The sequence below is a fragment of the Phocoena sinus genome, chromosome 1 (genome assembly GCF_008692025.1).
Source record: "Phocoena sinus isolate mPhoSin1 chromosome 1, mPhoSin1.pri, whole genome shotgun sequence".
In the NCBI taxonomy this organism is placed as follows: domain Eukaryota; kingdom Metazoa; phylum Chordata; class Mammalia; order Artiodactyla; family Phocoenidae; genus Phocoena; species Phocoena sinus.
Genome location: NC_045763.1, coordinates 54159574 through 54181701, shown reverse-complemented (window position 1 = coordinate 54181701; position 22128 = coordinate 54159574). Strand labels below are relative to the sequence as shown.

Genomic DNA, 22128 nt, shown 5'->3' with positions numbered 1-22128 from the left:
TTCGTTTTCTTCTCACATCTGACTTTCCTTTTGAAGTTTTGCCAACTGGCAGTCATCACCTGTTTTCCTATTCCTCTTGCAGAAGTGACTCAATAACAATATCACAAAAAGCCAAGATATGAATTGGGAGGGAGGGGTAGAATTTTTTTTCAAAAAGGAACTCAGACTGGGACTTCCCTGGTGGGGCAGTGGTTAAGAATCTTCCTGCCAGTACAGGGGACACGGGTTCGATCTCTGGTCCGGGAAGATCCCACATGCTGCAGAGCAACTAAGCCTGTGCGCCACAACTACTGAGCCTGCGTGCCACAACTACTGAAGCCCACGTGCCTAGAGCCCTTGCTCCACAATGAGAAGCCACCGTAATGAGAAGCCCACGCACCGCAACAAAGAGTAGCCCCCACTCGCTGCAACTAGAGAAAGCCCATGCGCAGCAACGAAGACCCAACGCAGCCAAAGATAAATAAATTAAAAAAAAAAAAAAGAACATAGACTGATTCCCTCTGCTCTTAGTTTTCTATTTTCTCTCTTGATGGTTTCACTCACTATCCCAAGTCTACATCAATGCTCAAATTGGACACCAAAGGAAAGGCAACTTCTGTAACAAGAACTCCATCCCTTTTCAGGACTCTAGTCTTGAAAGTCAACTGAACGACCCAATTCACTTAAATAAGAGTAGACTTTTAAAAAGACATCAGTAGATGTTCTGCTATCTATATTAAAGCTACCAAATATTAACTCTTTAAAATGAATTTTCTCTCAGCTAAAAGAACAAACTGAATTCTAATTAGAGCTCTGTCCTACATAGCTGTGTAACTTGGGCAAATAATTTTATCTTTGGCAGCCTTGGTTTCCTCATCTGTAAAAAGAAGACAATGGACTAGATAATCTTTAAGGTCCCAAAAACTTGGCCACCTTTCAAAGATATATGTCATTTTTCAGGTGATGCCAGCTCACTTGTAATCCCTTATTGCAATCATGTTAGTGTCAACTAAAAAGTCCTTCTCTATCGCCCAAGGCAGGAGTGAATATATCCCTAATCTAATATTCTACCCCTGAATAATTGAGGTGATTGTATAATTAACTTTCTCTCAGAAAGCATAATCCTATTTTTTTTTTTACTCCATCATTCTATAAGAACAAAGAAGTATGACAATTTGTCTTACAATGCAGTTCTCTAAATGGATACCCATTCTTTATAAAGTTCATAAGAAGTCAGTACGTGTTTTGTTTGTGGGAAAGATCTGAGAGGAACTGAGAGAGGGTAATAGCTTTTGCATGGAAGGTAACAGCTTCAAAACTTACTGATTCTTATGTCATATCTGACACTGAAAATGCTGACACTGAAAATTCTGTTGTATTTCAGGGGGTCTTCATGAAACCTTGCTAACTTCTGGGTTTTGTCAGAAACAGGATATTAATGTGTCATATACATCTAATTAAAAAAAGAAGCAAAAATAAAAAACTTAGGGCTCTCTACCTCATTGCATTACTGTAGTAAATATTTGGCATGGTAGATAATGGTAAAGTTAGTTTTAACTTATAATATCTAGGAAAAGAACAACATGGTTCATTAATTCTACATACAATCCCCAAATTTAGCAGTTTCAACCATTTATGCAGTCAAATAGATCTGGGGTGGAATCCTGAATGAATCATTTACCAGCTGGGTAGCCTTGGGCAATCTGATTAATCTCTCTGAGTCTCAAGTTTCTTCCGTATAAAGCACAGATTTCTGTCTATGGCATAAAAATGAGATAATATGTATAAAGTGCCTAGAATAGTAAGCACTTAGTAAACAGAAGTTACAACTAAATGTGAACTCCATGAGAGCAGAAACCTTGCCTGTTTGGTTCACCTTTCTATCTCAAGTACATAGATAAGCTGTATAAGTAAAGGATTATTTCTCTGGCCAACAGTTCCAACTTCTTTCCGTGGCCTTGTTACATTGTTTATCAAGTAGAAATCATTTTGTTTGAGTTTCATGCCCTGTAACCTCCTGTGCTCAATAAAACAAGGAATGAACCATCTAAAAGATAAAAATCAGAGGGGTAAACTCTGCATAGATCACTGATCCCTGGTAAATTAAAAGTTATGAGCATGAACTGAAGACAACCATGGCTCATGTGGAATAGGAGGATCCCTGATCACAAAATAGGTACCTCTGGAAGCTGTACTAACTACCTTTACAAAGGCCACACCTTAGGTGAGCTTCTGCTTTGGTAAAAGTTTTCTAACAAACAAGCGGATTGCGTTTTAGGGGATTCCTGTGGAGTAGCTGAAATTCAGTCTAGTAGAGGAATAAAACGAAAAGAGGTTCTCGACAATTTTCCCCAAGTCAATCAGTGACCAAATTGAAATTATAACTCACATTGCTTAATTTTCCAATCGTTATTCATTATTGACCATACTTATTTGCTTCCTATATTGAGAAACAATCTGCTTAGTGATATGAAGCAACATTAGAAAACAAGGTATATAACACATGTTCTCAATCTTCCTTCAAGGAATCCTTCCTTCAGGCTGAATTTGCAACATACCGGAAGAAATCTTACAAAGATCGATGATCAAAGCCTGCCCAGGGGTCCTGCTGCCCCAGATGGAGAATCAATTCTGGTTCATTTTCATATGAACCTACTTCTAGTGTAGCAAACAGTAACTGAGGATAAGATTATTCCATCCCAAACTGTACCAAATCTATGCCTAATCGATCATCTCTTATGAAATGAGTCAGTTTACTGTGTCTCCACATATGGCAGACACAAAATACAAAAAGATTCACACTCCAAAACAAAACTACTGAAGTCCAATCTTCCTATAATTACGGAGAATTAATATGGCGATAGGTAAAGCTAAAGCCAATGAAGATATAAGACTTAAAAGCAGAAAAGAGAGGGGTATCTGCCACAGTGGGGGGGATGGAGCGTGTCAAATCATAAATATGGAACCTGGTATTAATTGTTCTAAGTCCTTGATAGCACATGGTATATGACATGAACTCATCCAAATCACAGTGACTACTTTCATCTTTCTCCATTCCCACTCCTGTGAGAAGGAAGACAGCGGGCTCCAGGAAATAGGAGCATAGAGTTTACAAGAAGCATTACCACGGACAGAACTTGGGCTGAAACTTGGGTGTCTTGTTCTTTGCACTCAGGGTTGAATATACCAAGTTATAGAAGAGTTTTCATTTGATTCTAAACCTTCACTTTCATATCAGCTTGCTTGTAGCTCTTGAGATTTTAAGATTCTAAGAGCTAGTCTATCTAAATGCAAACAACAATAATAATAATGGTGTTTCTTTTCTTTACGTGTTAATATTAAGAAAGCATCCTTCTTTATGTTGAGGAAGTCAGGCAAACCATAATCAAGGTCTGTCTGGGCCTGAGGAGAAGCGGACTCCATTCAGAGATTGTGGGTTTGCTTCAATTTCCAGAGTATACCAAATAACTTCAGAGGATCACAGAGACCCTAATGCTAGTTCTTCTTGAGAAGTTGATGTTTACATGTGCATAAAATGTATATTAGAAGTATATTAATGCAATTCTATCTCAACAGATTTAATTCTTAAATGCTACATATACTTGTTTAATCTCCCATTTTAAAAGTAGAAAAGGTTAGATTATAACATCAGGTTAGCTCTCTTTGAAGCAGGTAATAATTAAGTTGATTCACTGTTGCAATTACTGTCAAATCCCCTTTAATTACCAGAGATTTTATAGCAGCTTCATTATACGTCTGCTGTAATGCATTGTGGCCCTAAGGAGAAGTGTTGCAGGAAATTCTGCATAGCATGGATAATTCTAACATGCAGTTACAGCTTCCAGCAAAAGCTTCTGCACTAAATTTATCTTTTTTTGACATTTCTCCCTGTTACCCAAGCAGTTAAATGAGGTAACAATAATAAAATACCGACCTAACTTTGAAAGTTACAATTGATTTCTCCATAGATATTAAAAACAAACAAAAAAATAGATGAAGGGATAAATTAGCCTTCCATAATTCCTGAAGAAGCATTAAATTATGTTTAATAATGAATTTAGATTATGGCATTCAAATAGATGTGAGATCTATATCTAAATCACAGGTATACCTCATGTTTCTACTTCTTATGGATATTTCTTAATATGATAAGCAAGACATTATTGCTGAATCCCTAACAGATAATCTTGAAGAGAATTATCAACCACTTTTTATTTCTCAATGATTTTTCAACTAATTTCTGGGAAAAGTAATCATTTAAAATAGGTCATTTTTAAGTTTCCATATCACTGCTTGTTTTCACTGGAAAAATCTTTACAAATCAGAGCCTCTAAATTGAGTAAAGTTCAAAACAGATAACTGAATAATGTCTCTCACAGATCTTTTTTTGACCAAGGAATTTACTCCACAGAATATATTAGATTCAGAAAGAGTTGCAGTGTCAATGACACTATTGGCAGCTGTGTTAACAGTTAAGGGCCTGGCTTTGTACAGCAATACAGTTATTAAATTTCTCCAGAGACCATGACTCATTAATCAAATATTCATACATCTCTGTAAATACACATTGAACAGAGAATACCCTCAGAGCTGAGTATCCCAATACAAGTGCTCTTTCATGTAACACTGACAAAATCCTGAGAACATGCGGTCATGTTTTGCATTTCTAATGCACTATGTACTCTTTAATACTCCATTTCCTAAAAACAGAACACAAATGATCTTACTGATGGCAAGTGTTAGAGGGTTACAATTAAAATTATTCCACTATTGCTTCATACCATCTTTTTTTAAAATGAGGACAGTGAATCAATTCTTCTGTTCTTTGTTTACCATCAAACAAGTAATTTTTTCCCAGGCGGATGAAGAAACCCAGGCCATGCTCCTATTAATACAAGAATTTGTATTAGCATGAAAACAACAAATCACTACTTAAACTAGGGAGGCCAAATAACTTAACATATTAGCAGACATGAACTTGCTATATTTTGCAAAGTCCTCAGTCTGTTTTCTACCACTGGGAGTTTTCCCCCTATTGTACAGTAACAAAAGGTCTTTCTCAATTGTGGTCTCTGGAAAATTGGGGTCTGAAGGCCAGGCAAAGAAGAGAGGGCTCAAACTGTTGCCTCATAAGGCTACTAAGATCAGACTCTTCACCTCAGGGTAAGTAGGATGTATTACTCGAAGGGAAGAGAGAAAAGGAGCATCTTACGAAAACTTCCCATCTATTTTAGCAGTTTCTCAAACAACGGGAATCTGATTCTCAACACCAGTAAAACATAAGCAAATCTGTCAAGTGTCTCTCATCTCTTCTTCAACCTCTTCAAACTGCCTGTGTCTTTATTCCCAGTTTTCCAAAATTCTGGCTACATTAGGTCAACGGTTACCCTTCGACAGTTGGCCCCATTTTCATCCCCATCCAGCCCAGCCTTCCTCCACTCTATGTGCCATTTTCACTAGCGCCTGCTTCTCGGTCCTTTGGAACCTCTAACTCACTACCCTCCAGGGAAAACTAGAACAGCCTTTGGAATCAGGAGAGGTTTAAATCCCAGATCTGCAAATTATCAACGGTGCTAACCTGGCAAGTTACTGTATCTGAAATGTCAGTTTCCTCATCTGTACAAGATGATAAAAATAACTAATATCCCAGGATCTTTGTGTAGATTAAATGAAATAATGTTTTTTATAAAATACTTGGTAAGTACCCAATAAATGGCAGCTGTTGCAATTGTTATCATCATTGCAATCATTAACCCTCTTTCTCTTCACACTGACTCAAACTTTTCTTTCCCTGACGATACTGATTCCCATCCAAACTCAACCAGCAGAGACTCCTCCTTCTATCTGAATCCCTCCCATTGGGGTGGGGGTGGGGGTGGTGAGGGTGGCTCTGCATTCCCGCTTCCAGGTGCTGCTCTGTCATCATCTCACACCCTCTCTTCCTGATGTGCATCCATCTACTTCAACACTAAAAATGCTCCAGCTCCGGATTTCAGCCTGAACTTCTGCCTTGCCTATCATCCTCACGACCTTCTGTCACTCTCACTTCCTCACTTTAAAGCCTTTGGGAGCCTGGTAAAGTCCATGGGCCCATTCTCAATAAAATATTTTAAAATGTAAATGAAATGTACATGGTTACAAAGGGAATAGTTATGAAAATATTTTAAAATTTGATATATAGTAATATATTGGCTTCTTTATCAACACATTAATAAGTCCTAGCAGCAAGTCCTACCATAATTTCAAGGCAGTGTAAATATTTCAAGATAACCGCATTAACCATGGTACGAAAGAGTTATGATTTCTATGAGTTGCAAAGTCCTAGGTACTGCTAATATTACTATACTTTTTTGCCTACATACTTAGTGGAAGGAAATGCTATGTTTTAGTTAGATGTTAATGAAAATAAAGATGTAACTTTTTTCACATCCAAGTTCACAGACCCTTGATTTCTACTCATGGATTCATCAGGTTAACAACCTCTACATTAAATGACTTACTCTTCCTCAGCCCCACCTAAATTCACTAAGTTCATCCATAGACTCTACAGAATTATATCAAAGTAAAACAGACTCTAAGGATAGGGCTTGAGAAATCATCTTCAATTTTAAATCTTCATGTTTTGCTTTTTGTTTTGCGGTACGCGGGCCTCTCACTGTTGTGGCCTCTCACGTTGCAGAGCACAGGCTCCGGATGCGCAGGCTCAGTGGCCATGGCTCACGGGCCCAGCCACTCCACGGCATGTGGGATCTTCCCGGACCGGGGCATGAACCCGCGTCCCCTGCATCGGCAGGCGGACTCTCAACCACTGCGCCACCAGGGAAGCCCAAATCTTCATGTTTTAAAGTGTTAGAACTAAACCCCAGTTCTTCTGACTTCTATACCCTTTGTTTCTTCCTTCATACATCCTTGCTCCTGTGGCTCTCCTCCCAGGCATCTACCTACTTAAGTGTAAATTTCAGCCTGACCCTCAAGATCCTCAGTAATATAGCTTTGACATATGTTTCATTCTTATCACTTATTCTATCCACATCATTGCAGGATGTTTATTATCATCATTCCCTCACTAAATGCCACAGTGCTCCCTGGTCAGTAGAACCACCAAGAGCAGCCACATTCACCTCAGACGTGCCCTATGGGGATAACCCTCCACCCCAACCGCATTTTCATTTAGAAAACATGTCCACAGACCCTGTCTCTGAGTCTTTGTGTTGTTTCCTTATTAGCCCCACTACTTACTTCACCACTGCCTATATACCAGACTTTTAGGGTTCATCTCAACTGACACCTCCTCCATGAAGACATTCCTAACCTCCATAACCAGATGTGAGCTCTCTTTGGAAATCAAATACAATTTTATTTTATAGAATTTCTATCATAATTCTTCTCTTCCCCTACAAAGTGTGACTATCTTTTGGTGTATTTTCCCCACCCTTAAGTAAATTTGTAAGCTTCCTGACAGAAATGTCACTTTTTTACCTCAAGGTATTCTATAGAGCCTGACAGACACTCAATATTGGAGTGGAATTAAGAAGTTTTAGGGGCTTTGATTTTTTTTCTTTTCTTTTCTAACTCTTGTTCTTCAATGCCAGTTCCAAAAAAAAAAACCTACTCTTAAAGCCTTTCAAATATTAAGACAGAGATGAATGAAATCTTGACAACAGTTTTAAAGGCTAACACTTATTGAGTACTCACTATGTGCCAGGCATTTTTCTAAGTGTTTTTACATGTTTCCTCACTTAATCCTCACAATTGCCCAATGTGATAGTTACTATTATCCATATTTTATAGATGAGATTAAGTTACTTGCTCAAGGCGATGTACATAGCTAGTAAGTGCTAAATGTCACAATTTGAACAGAGCCAGTCTGACTCTATAGTTTAACCAGTTCATTTATGCCATCTTCACGGTGGAACACTGGAGCTTGACAGGGAAATTAAGTATCTGTTTCTCCCTAAATATAAGGATTCATAATTCTTTCCAAACTAGTAGTATTAAGTGAATATGTAAAGTCTTAGTTTTGAAACACTTGTTCTGGCTGTAATCTAGTGTAACTTGATATGCTCTTTTACAATATGACCATACCTATACGACCTATGTTTTGCATATTTTATTCCTTTGCAAACAAGTATCTTTGGTGTTTGGGGCCAACTCCATACTATGTGGAAATTCAATAACACTTTATGTTTTAAAAATAAAGACTGAAAAAAAAAGAAGAAAAATTTTGCAGAAATTGACAAGCTGAAATTAATATGAAAATACAAGGTGTTCAGAATCGCCAAAATTATCTTGAAAAAGAACAAAGTTAGAGGACTCACACTTCTCAGTTTCAAAATTTACTACAAAGCTATAGTAATCAAGATAGCGTGGTACTGGATAAACAAGGACCTACTGTACAGCACAGAGAACTATATTCAATATCCTATGACAAACCATAATGGAAAAGAATATGAAAAATTGTATAGAGATGTATAACTGAATCACTTTGCTGTACAGCAGAAACTAACACAACACTGTAAATCAACTATACATCATATACATACGGCATGAGGATAAACATATAGATAAATGGAATAGAATTGAGAGTCCAGAAATAAACTCTTACATTTACGGTCAATTAATTTTCAATAAGAATGCCAAGACTATTCAATGGGGAAAGAATAGTCTTTTCAAGAAATAGTGCTGGGACAACTGGACGTCCACATGCAAAACAAGGAATTTGGACACCTATCTCACACCATATACAAAAATCAATTCAAAATGGATTTAAAAACCTAAATGTAAGAGCTAAAACTATAAAACTCTTAGAAAGAAGTACATAAATCTTTGTGATCGTGGATTAAACAATGGTTTCTTAAATATGACACCAAAAGCACAAGCAACCAAATAAAAAATAGAAAATAGATAAACTGGACTTTATTGGTGTTTCAAAGGATACCATCAAGAAAGTAAAAAAATCCACAGAATGGGAGAAAATGTTCTTAAATCATGTATATCTGATAAAGGACTTGTATCCAGAATATGCAAAGAACTCTTATAACTCAATACATATAAAGACAAATAAGCAATTTTAAAACGATCAAAGAACTTGAATACACTCTTCTCCAAAGAAGATATACAAATGGCCACAAGCATATGAAAAGATGCTAAACATCCTTAGTCACTAAGAAAATGCAAATCAAAACCAGAATAATGTACCATTTTACACACATTGGATGGTTAAAATTAAAGACAATAACAAGGGTTGGTGAGGAAGTAGAAAAATTGGAACCTTCATACATTGTTAATGGAATTGCAAAATGGTGCAGCCACTTTGGAAAACAATTTGGCAGTTCCTTAAATAGCTAAACACAGAGCTACCATATGACCAGCAATTCCATTCCTAGGCATATTCCCAGAAGAAAGGAAAATAAATGCCCACATAAAATCATATACACAAGTGTTCATAGAAGTGTTATTCATAATAGCCAAAAAGTAGGAACAACCAAAATACCCATCAACTGATAAATAAACAAAATGTAGTATACCCATCTACTAAAATATTATTCAGTCACAAAAAAGAATGAAGTGCTGATACATGCTACTATGTGGATAAATCTGAAAACATTATGTTAAGTGAAAGGAGTCAGCCACCAAAGGCCACATATGATTCCATGTATATGAAATGTCTGGAATAGGCAAATCCACATGAACAGAAAGTAAATTAGTTAATAGGTACAGGGTTTCTTTTTGGAATAATGAGACTATTTGGAATTTGAGAGTGGTGATCACTGTATAACTCTGCAAATATTATCTATAACCAATGAACTGTACACTTGAAAAGGGTGAATTACATCTCAATAAAGTTATTTTTTAAAAAAAACATGATACCACTTTATGCCCACTAGGATGACTATAAATCAAAACATTAGACTTTCATATAATCTGATACTCTAAATGACCTTTAATATTATAAAACTTGGACTTTTGAACATCAGCTGACAAAGAAGCACTAGGAGCTCTGAGCTGATGCTGTGTGCCAGCTAATACAATCTTTGTGTAGCAGCTTATACAATATTGGATTTTATATTTCATTTCCCCTTATTTTGTAAACATGACAGGAAAATAGAAAAAAGAAAGTGCTAAAACTCACGGTAAGAAATGTAGGTCTCAAATTTCATATAATTAATAAGATAGAAATAATCATCAGCCTCAATGAAATGCTCACTGGACTTTAAGTCAATCAACTGTATGTTTGACTATAAAAGAACAAAATAAAGAACATCTATGAAATGCTAGAACTCTAAGATTATGTCAAGACTATATGATTAAAATAATTTTATAATGTTTTTAATATTTCCATAATATTTTACACTCTCTGGGACAGAGCCTTCCTTAAAATATTGTTTGAAAGCATCTATGGCTCAGTTCCTTCACATTCAGCTGTTTTAAGTGTTTACAGGAACATACTATGTACGAAAATAAGAGTCTCTCTCTAGGTCTCTCTCTCTAGACATGGGCTGGTAGCCACAAAACTGGCCAAGCACAGTGAATCAGGTTTAGGAACCAGATACAAGACACAGGAAAGACTACCATGCAAGTCAGAGAGACAATGTCATTACACAAATCAAAAGCTGAAAGACTGATAAGTGGTGGCTCTCTCCATCAAATAGAATGCAGTTAAATTTTAAAAATAAGAATCAAAATTCAACCTATTAAACACAAAACAGAAGACAATATAGACAAGTGAAAATACTATGTTGAGGTTGCAGAAGTGTAGGGTGGATTTTTTTCTATGATATCTAGTTAAAGTAACTTGGAAATAACTTAAATATGTATGTGTACCTCTCCATTAAAACTCCCTGATAACTTACTAGATAGAGTCCTAACTATGGACTCTCCTGACCTGCTCCATTATAGGATCATCCAAGTCTCAGGACTCCTCAATTGTCTCCTTAATCCTAGATCTAATTCCCCATCTTAGATTCATTAGCTATAATTTGATACAACTGAATTGATCAGAACAGTGCTGTATAAATAGCAAGTAGCTACAAGGATGCCATATTGTACAACTCCAGGAGTGCCATTCACATTACACTGAGAACAGTGCCCCCCTGGAGTTGTGCAACATGGAAGCCACATATCTACCTTTTGGTATCAGTCAGTATTTACTTTCTTCCAATGCCTACATCAAATTTTAAATCATCCTAGGGACTTCCGTGGTGGTCCAGTGGTAAAGAATCTGCCTTCCAATGCAGGGGACGTGAGTTCGATCCCTGGTCGGGGAACTAAGATCCCACATGCCGGCAGGGCAAATAAGCCCGTGCACCACAACTACTGGGCTTGCATACCTCAACAAGAGAGCCCGTGTGCCACAAACTACAGAGCCCACTTGCTCCGGAGCTCACAAACCCTGGAGCCCGCACGCCACAACTAAAGAGAAGCCTGTGCACCACAACTAGAGAGAGGCCCATGCACCACAACAAAAGATCCCACGTGCCACAACTAAGACCCAACGCAGCCAAAAAAAAGAAAGTAATAAATTAAATATTTTAAAAAAATTTTTAAATCATCCCAGCCTTCAAGCCTTTTAAATTCATACTTTTCACCTGTGTCAGTTTGATATGGTGTATTTGCCTAGGCACACTCAAAACTTGCTGTTAATAATTCTCTCATCCTTTTGTTAGCAGACTTCTAACTTTCCTCTCTTTACCTTTCCTGCTTATAAAATAACTTCTTTTAAAACCCATGAATTCCCAATTCTTATTATATTGTCTTAGTATAAAATATAAGTATTATATTTATACTTATTAATTTAATTTTCAATAACATTATAAATGAAAGATAATTCTCTGTAGAATTTTTTGGGGATTCATTCTTGAATGACAGCGATATCTGGACTATTGACTTAAAATAGGGGAAAACTGAGTTTCTAAATTTCTGAAGGAATTGGTTAGAAGGTAGCACAATAATTTTTCTACCTAATACAAACACGTAGTTTGTTTCCATTCTCCTAAAAATAAGATGACATTAACATATATATTTTTAGATATGTTTGCCCTTGGACAATGCTAAATCCTAAGGTTAACAGAATTTTTAATCTTCTAATGTTGTCGTCTCACTAATACAAATTCAATGGAGTTGGTTTAATGTAAAAACAGAAAAATGGATACCTCTGGGAAATTCTTTTGCACAGACTTACACTATAAAGGATCTTTTCATTCAGTCATTCACCAAATGATGACTCGAGATTGCCTGCTGGTGGTTAATACATTGACAAAAGGGGATTCAGAGTGTCAAATTTTATGAAGAAGAGAGAAAAGAAACCTTTGCCACCAAAAAGTCACATCAAAAATTTTTTAAATTCATTTTTGATATGTTAATGGTAAAATCTAGTATCTTAATGATGGAGGATCCTCCTATCAGAACACCCACTTTAGAATCTTGTCTCTTTTTACTTTCTTTTATTCCAGGCTGAAAGAGATCATCCAATAGCTTTATTGACTGAATTTACTGGCTGTCAGAACTTTAAATGAAATCTGTGTTCAAAACAAAGTCTGAAACCTCTATTCTAAATCTAATGATGTAGTTTTGTTGTTGTCTTTCCAGTAAAAGATTAGCACAACTTTTGGCTGGTCCTTGGCTGAAGCTGATTTTTTTATTATTAATAGGCAAAATAAATCCATCAGCCTATCTCTCAATTTTCATGAATGCATGCATTCATTCATACATATTGTTGAATACTTTTTATATGCATATTATTCTAATAATTTCTGATCCTAACCATTTATTCTCAGTCATGGGGATGATTGTATTGTAAGATCTATCTTGTCTGTGCAATATTCTGAGTATTTTCAATATAATGCAATGTAAAGGAAGTTTCTCCCTCCTCTCACCTCAACTTTGTCCAGGTGTAATTTTGTCTCATCCCCAAATATGCTGTGAAAATAACAGAATGCTATCCTGTAATTCTAAGCTTGTATATAATCCTTGTAAGAGAACACTTACAGTCAGTTCTGATTTGTTTGAAGATATGGTGCTCTCATTTGATGTGTTTGTTGTAGAATCCTGTGACTACTGCAGGTGTATAGGAACAACAAATTGCAGTACTTTAGACGAGGGAGCTGCAGTGTATAAAATCAGGCATACCACTGGCTTCTTGTTGTACCTGTACTGCTTTCGCATTCTACGAAAATCAGTACCATACTTAACTTGTCCAAATTTCATCTAGGGTAAAGGAAAATTTTAGATTACTGACTATTTTTTGAATTCAATAAACTATCTTCACCAGGAAATGCCAAACCTGATTTCTCTCATCAGGCATACCAAAGCAATCTATCTGCCCACCCTCTTTCAGTTTTGCATGTAACTCTAAACCTAACAAATAGGCTTCCTGAAGGGAAAAAATCAATGACTTTAAATGATACACAATTTTATGTCTTTATAAGTCACCTTTTCACACTGAAACATGGAAGCTTCATAAAATAAGTTAATACTGGCTTTCAAAGCAACAATATTATTTGCCTTCATTATAAATAAACAGAATTCATTTGAGACAATGATTTTTCAAATGAAAGGATTAAAATAATCCCATTAAAACCAAAACAAAGGCATTTTATGTTCTTACATCTTTATTAAAGTACTTATTTTATAAACCTGGCTCAATAATAACTCATACTTTTATATCACATATTTGCCTTTGAGCAATACATAACACAGTTAAGGCAGATTTACCGTATAGATGGCCTCAGCTTCTAAACACCACTGCACTGATTTATACAAATAGCAAAAATCACATGGGGAGCATCTACTGATACCTTTCCTGGTACTTATCTTTAGATTTTAAAACTGCATAATAAGTAGAGTTTCCATAAAATTTCATTTTTGAGATAGGAAACAAACAATTTTGCCTTTATCTGTTAGATTGGATGTAGTTATTATTAATAACATAAACTTTAAATCTGTAGGGAAAACCAATACTTTACCTTCACTGCTCAGACAAGGCTCAACAGCAAGTAAAATGAGGTGCCATTGTAAAATCATACTGCTACGTATTACCTTAACTCAAAATTCTGCTTATGTAATTGTATCATATCACAGCTAAAAATTACTATTTAATATATCAAGATACATCCAAAAGCATCCTTTGGTTGCATTAATATCAGGAGGCTTAGGCAGCACTGAAGATTCATTCTCTGCTCTTCTGGTCATTAGTATAATCTGAAGCTTTTGAAACTATTTGGTGATCCTATTTTGGGGCCCAATATCACAAAACCTTCAGGAGAATACTGGACCCAGGTGGAAGAATTTGAAGACTGGAAGACTTGCAGTTAAGGTAGAGTTATCATTAGCAGATCTTAGGGAAACAGGAATGCAGCCAGAATCACTTGATATTTATTAGAAATCAAGATTCACTGAATCATTTCTCTTTCAAAAAAATATCTTTAAAACTTGTATATTTTCAAATGTTCTTTTTTTAAAGAACGTATAAAATTAAGGTATTTGTGAAAATAAACCAGTTTCAAGTATACTTGTTTCTCTTCATTTTGCTTCCTTCAAAGGATTTCTTCTCATCAAGCACAAATGTGCTAATCTTTACAGCAAGACAAACTCTTCTGTGCTAAATCTTTTTAATCTTTTCTTTTCGTCCTCTGAGAAAAGGTCTTCTTCATTGGTTGTAGTAGATGTAAAATCATAGTCTCTGGAATGACCATTTACAAAAGTAAATAAGGGATATTTCTCCTTAGAAGAAATTTTCAGCATCTGTAACAGAAAGAACAGAAGAATCCCTTATTGGATGCAATAGTACACAGTAGGACCACATGATGAAATCTAATGTTTTAGCCCTGAATCTCTCTTGTTAGCTTCTCTCATTTACATTTATCCACTGCTACTGCTTTACTGTTCTGGCTAAAAGACAAAAGTTGATCAGCATTGTATAGTTTATTTATCGCTAAATACCTACTTCCCCATTAGGATTAGACCATCAGAAATTAACTATATTATCATTCCTACCCAAAACCCCCAAAAGTAAAGTCTTTTGGTCACATTTGTTTGAAGGCTTACTAGTGAGTTAAGATTTATCTTCTATTGGTGGTAATAGACAATAAACAAAATGGTATCAACTGATTATGGTAAAATACTGTGAATGACTGTTTAGTACCATAACACAGAAAAAACAAAATTAAACTAAGTCAAAAGGTCCATTCTAATCTCACTTCTACAACTTAACTTTGATGTGATCTTTGACAAATCACTCTACCTGAGTATCACCTATAAAACTCGGACAAAGTTATTGAATCTCCTTATCTCAGAGAAATGTTAGGATGACCAAAAGCAATAAAAAGTTATTTTTTAAAATCAAGTTTGGTCTTTTCAAAGATTTCTATATTAAAAAATGTATTTCTGCAATAATCTAGTTAAGATGAAAAACAGTATTCTTCTACACAGTAACAATCCACACTTTACATATTACCTTCTAAAGTTACATTACACAATTTAGAAGTAAAATAAGTAATACCTGGAATTTTGTGAGAACACCAACAACCTTTATATAACCTCTGTCAATTTGGGATTTGTTGACAAGCCAACAACCCATTCTAAACCATTTAAATATTTCTGTTAAACAAAGTCTATTAAAAAATTAAAACAATTTTCATTTTAAGGTGAATAAAAATTTTTGAGTGAAGGATGTTTTTATAGAAATAAACATTTCTATAGGTAACCAGGACGTATAAGAAGGATTCTGAAAAGTTTATGTGAGTTACAAAGAATGCTGAAAAAATATCGATAGTACTTATACATCATTAATAATGATCAATTAAATATAATTTAAGGATAATTTTAGCAGTAAAAACTAAATTCTCTCAAATGTTGATATTCAACTGACGGCTCATCAAATTCTTATATATTACATTTATAGATTCTCTTGGCTAAAATAAATATGTAGCCCTAGGCTACAGATACAATGTTAAATTTAAAATATTTCAATGAGACAGTTAATATGAAATCCATTTTCTAATTGAGTGGAAGTGAACCATTTAAAAACAATCAAGTACTTAAAAAACCAGATATGATGAAATATGATTGATCCTATAATTCATATTGTGCTCCTACTTTTTACACTTCTCAAATTCATTTAACTTACATTCTAAAAATAAAAAAGGTAGAGAGAAGGGCAAAAATGTGGAAATGAAAAGTAAGAGACAGAGGGGGCCGGCATCTGATCAATCATCTTTCACCTCGAGCCAATAGGTGGAATACAGTCCAAAATTGTTACCATTTTATATTCATTTAACATCACTTATAAAAGTCCAGTATCTAACAAGCAGGTATCATTGTATCATTTTCAACTCAACACGCAAAGCTAACATTATCATGTCTTCATCCTTTCTTTCAAAATCAAGATGCCTTTCAAATGCTTTTCAAAGCTCTAAGCACCATATCAAGAATTTTTTAGACTTTTTTTTTTAAGAATAACCATTGATTTGAACTTCTATTAGAAGGGAAAAGTTTAGTTTTCTTTTTTATACTACAAAATAGGATGCACTGTCAAAACATTAAGGTCCCTCCATAATGGATAATATAAAATCTACACAAAGAAAATTCCAAATTAGGTTATCTATATGACTTGGGGTATTATATCAATTGATACAAATAAAGATAATGAAAGACATTTAATAACTTGGGGAAATATTTAATATTTTGTTGTATTTCCGTCTAGACTTTTAAAAGTACATGTTTAAAATTACTTTAACAAAACTGAGATTAAATTTTATATATAGTGTTTATCCTGTTTTTCCTTTAACATTACATAATAAATACTGGGCTACAATCCTGCAGCCTGTGGAATGAAAACCACATTCACAGAAAGATAGACAAAATGAAAAGCAGAGGACTATGTATCAGAGGAGGGAATAAGATAAAACCCCAGAAAAACAACTAAATGAAGTGGATAGAGGTAACCTTCCAGAAAAAGAATTCAGAATAATGATAGTGAACATGGTCCTAGACCTTGGAAAAAGAATGGAGGCAAAGACTGAGAAAGATGCAAGAAATGTTTAACAAAGATCTAGAAGAATTAAAGAACAAACAACAGAGATGAACAACACAACATCTGAAATCAAAAATATACTAGACAGAATCAATAGCAGAATAACTGAGGTAGAAGAACGGATAAGTGACCTGGAAGACAGAATGGTGGAATTCACTGCCACAGAACAGAATAAAGAAAAAAGAATGAAAAGAAATGAAGACAGCCTAAGAGACCTCTGGGACAACATTAAATGCACTAACATTCACATTATAGGGGTCCCAGAAGAAGAGACAGAGAAAGGACCAGAGAAAATATTTGAAGAGATTATAGTCAAAAACTTCCCTAACATGGGAAAGGAAACAGCCAGCAAGCCCAGGAAGCGCTGAGAGTCCCAGGCAGGATAAACCCAAGGAGAAACACGCCAAGACACATAGTAATCAAATTGACAAAAATTAAACACAAAGTGAATTATTGAAAGCAGCAAGGGAAAAATGACAAATAACATACAATGTAACTCCCATAAGGTTAACAGCTGATTTCTCAGCAGAAACTCTACAAGCCAGAAGGGAGTGGCATGATATATTTAAAGAGAGGGAAGAACCTACAACCGAGATTATTCTACCCAGCAAGGATCTCATTCAGATTCGATGGAGAAATCAAAAGCTTTACAGACAAGCAAAAGCGAAGAGAATTCAGCACCACCAAACCAGCTCTACAACAAATGCTAAAGGAACTTCTCTAAGTGGGAAACACAAGAGAAGAAAAGGACCTACAAAAACAAACCCAAAACAATTAAGAAAATGGTAATAGGAACATACATGTCGATAATTACCTTAAATATGAATGGATTAAATGCTCCAACCAAAAGACACAGTCTTCCTGAATAGATACAAATACAAGACACATATATATGCTGTTTATAGGAGACCCACTGCAGACCTAGGGACACATACAGACTGAAAGTAAAGTGATGAAAAAATTTTCCATGCAAATGGAAATCAAAAGAAAGCTGGAGTAGCAATACTCATATAAGACAAAATAGACTTTAAAATAAAGAATGTTACAAGAGACAAGTAAGGATACTACATAATGACCAAGGGATCAATCCAAGAACATATAACAATTATAAATATATATGCACCCAACATAGGAGCACCTCAATACATAAGGCAAATGCTAACAGCTATAAAAGAGGAAATTGACAGTAACACAGTAATACTGGGGTAACCTAACACCTCACTTACACCAGTGCACAGATCATCCAGACAGAAAATAAATAAGAAAACACAAGCTTTAAATGACACAACAGACCACAGATTTAACTAATATTTATAGGACATTCCATCTGAAAACAGCAGATTACGCTTTCGTCTCAAGTGCGCACAGAACATTCTCCAGGATAGATCACATCTTCGGTCACAAATCAAGCCTTGGTAAATTTAAGAAAATTGAAATCTATCAAGCATCTTTTCCGACCACAATGCTATGAGAATAGAAATAAATTACAGGGAAGAAAACATAAAAAAACACAAACACATGGAGGCTAAACAATACATTACTAAATAACCAAGAGATCACTGAAGAATCAAAGAGGAAATCAGAAAGTACCTAGAGACAATGACAATGAAAACACAACGATCCAAAACCTATGGGATGCAGCAAAGGAAATTCTAAGAGGGAAGTTTATAGCAATAAAATCCTACCTCAAGAAACAAGAAAAAATTCCAAATAAACAATCTAAACTTACACCTAAAGGAACTAGAGAGAGAAGAACAAACAAAACCCAAAGTCAGCAGAAGGAAAGAAATCATAAAGATCAGAGCAGAAATAAATGAAATAGAAACAAAGAAAACAATAGGAAAGATCAATAAAACTAAAAGCCGGTTCTTTGAGAAGATAAACAAAATTGATAAACATTTAGCCAGACTCATCAAGAAGAGGGAAAGGACTCAAATCAATAAAATTAGAAATGAAAAAGGAGAAGTTACAATGGACCCCAAAGAAATACAAAGCATCTTAAGAGACTACTACAAGCAACTCTATGCCAAAAAAATGGACAACCTGGAAGAAATGGACAAATTTTTAGAAAAGCACAACCTTACCAGACTGAACCAGAAAGAAATAGAAAATATAAACAGGCCAATCACAAGCACTGAAATTGAAACTGTGATTAAAAATGTTCCAACAGGGCTTCCCTGGTGGCACAGTGGTTGAGAGTCCGCCTGCCGGTGCAGGGGACACGGGTTCGTGCCCCGGTCCGGGAAGATCCCACATGCCATGGAGCGGCTGGGCCCATGAGCCATGGCCACTGAGCCTGCGCATCCGGAGCCTGTGCTCCACAACGGAGAGGCGACAACAGTGAGAGGCCTGTGTACCGCAAAAAGAAAAAAAAAAAAGTTCCAACAAACAAAAGCCCCAGGACCAGATGGCTTCACAGGCGAATTCTATCAAACATTTAGAGGAGAGCTAACACCTATGGTTCTCAAACTCTTCCAAAATATAGCAGAGGGAGGAACACTCCCAAACTCATTCTATGAGGTCACCACTACCCTGATACCAAAACTAGACAAAGATGTTACCAAAGAAGAAAACTATAGGCCAATATCACTGATGAATATAGATGCAAAAATCCTCAACAAAATACTAGCAAACATAATCCAACAGCACATTAAAAGGATCATACACCATGATAGTGGGATTTAACCCAGGGATGCAAGGATTCTTCAATATATGCAAATCAAATCAATGTGATATAGCTGATTCACTTGTTATACAGCAGAAACTAACACAACATTGTAAAGCAATTATACTCCAATAGAAAATTGTTAAAAAAAAATCAATGTGATACACCAATATTAATAAACTGAAGAATAAAAAACCAAATGATCATCTCAATAAATGCAGAAAAAGCTTTTCACAAAATTCAACACCTATTTATGATTAAAAACTCTCCAGGGAGTGGGCACAGACGGACCCTACCTCAACATAATAAAGTCCATATATTAAAAACCCACAGCAAACACCATTCGCAATGGTGAAAAACTGAAAGCATTTCCTCTAAGATCAGAAACAAGAAAAGGATGTCCACTCTCGCCACTATTATTCAGCACAGTTTTGGAAGTCCTAGCCATGGCAATCAGAGAAGCAAAAGAAATAAAAGGAATACAAATTGGAAAAGAAGAAGTAAAACAGTCATTGTTTGCAGATGACATGATACTATACATAGAGAATCCTAAAGATGTCACCAGAAAACTACTAGAGTTAATCAATGAATTTGGTAAAGTAGCAGAATACAAAATTAATGCACAGGAATCTCTGGCATTCCTATACACTAATGATGAAAAATCTGAAAGTGAAATTAAGAAAACACTCTCATTTACCCCTGCAACAAAATGAATAAAATATCTAGGAATAAACCTACCTAAGGAGACAAAAGACCTGTATGCAGAAAATCATAAGATACTGATGAAAGAAATTAAAGATGATACAAAGAGATGGAGAGATATACCATGTTCTTGGATTGGAAGAATCAACATTGTGAAAATGACTATACTACCCAAAGCAATCTACAGATTCAATGCAATCCCCATCAAACTACCACTGGCATTTTTCACAGATTTGAACAAAAAATTTCACAATTTGTATGAAAACACAAAAAACCCCATATAACCAAAGTAATCTTGAGAAAGAAAAACGGAGCTGGAGGCTCCCTGACTTCAGACTATACTACAAAGCTACAGTAATCAAGACAGTATGGTACTGGCACAAAAACAGAAAGATAGATCAATGGAACAGGATAGAAAGCACAGAGATAAACCCACGCACATATGGTCACCTTATCTTTGATAAAGGAGGCAAGAATATAAAATGGAGAAGAGACAGCCACTTCAATAAGCGGTGCTGGGAAAACTAGACAGCTACATGTAAAAGAATGAACTTAGAACACTCCCTAACACCACACACAAAAATAAACTCAAAATGGATTAAAGACCTAAATGTAAGGCCAGACACTATCACACTCTTAGAGGAAAACATAGGCAGAACACTCTATGACATAAATCACAGCAAGATCCTTTTTGATCCACCTCCTAGAGAAATGGAAATAAAAACAAAACTAAACAAATGGGACCTAATGAAACTTAAAAGCTTTTGCACAGCAAAGGACACCATAAACAAGACAAAAAGACAACCCTCAGAATGTGAGAAAATATTTGCAAATGAAGCAACTGACAAAGGATTAATCTCCAAAATTTAAAAGCAGCTCAATATCAAAAAAACAAACAACCCAATCCAAAAATGGGCAGAAGACCTAAATAGACATTTCTCCAAAGAAGATATACAGATTGCCAACAAACACATGAAAGAATGCTCAACATCATTAATCATCAGAGAAATGCAAATCGAAACTACAATGAGATATCATCTCACACCGGTCAGAATGGCCATCATCAAAAAATCTACAAACAATACATGCTGGAGAGGGTGTGGAGAAAAAGGAACCCTCTGGCACTGTTGGTGGCAATGTAAATTGATACAGCCACTATGGAGAGCAGTATGGAGGTTCCTTAAAAAACTACAAATAGAACTACCATACGACCCAGCAATCCCACTACTGGGCATATACCCTGAGAAAACCATAATTCAAAAAGAGTCATGCACCACAATGTTCCTTGCAGCTCTATTTACAATAGCCAGGACATGGAATCAACCTAAGTGTCCATCAACAGATGAGTGGATAAAGAAGATGTGGCACATATATACAATGGAATATTACTCAGCCATAAAAGGAAACGAAATTGAGTTATCTGTAGTGAGGTGGATGGACCTAGAGTCTGTCATATAGAATGAAATAAGTCAGAAAGAGAAAAACAAGTACTGTATGCTAACATATATATGGAATAATAATAAAAAAAAGGTCATGAAGAACTAGGGGCAAGATAGGAATAAAGACACAGACCTACTGGAGAATGGACTTGAGGATACGAGGCAGGGCAAGGGTAAGGTGGGACAAAGTGAAAGAGTGGCATGGACATATATACACTACCAAATGTAAAATAGATAGCTAGTGGGAGGCAGCCACATAGCACAGGGAGATCAGCTCAGTGCTTTGTGAGCACCTAGAGGGGTGGGATAGG

At 35.6% G+C, this 22128-nt stretch overlaps 1 protein-coding gene across 1 annotated transcript in view; it reads right to left on the bottom strand.

Moving 5' to 3' along the window:
• Positions 1–13458: 13458 nt before the first annotated feature.
• The window catches only part of ATG4C (autophagy related 4C cysteine peptidase), a gene marked incomplete at its 5' end in the record, with an annotated part of 43201 nt that continues 34531 nt past the window's right edge, over positions 13459–22128 (bottom strand). Inside the window, one exon of the mRNA XM_032603286.1 lies at positions 13459–14721. Within this exon, the coding sequence (XP_032459177.1) occupies positions 14554–14721 (168 nt within the window). The remainder of the gene's footprint in view (positions 14722–22128) is intronic.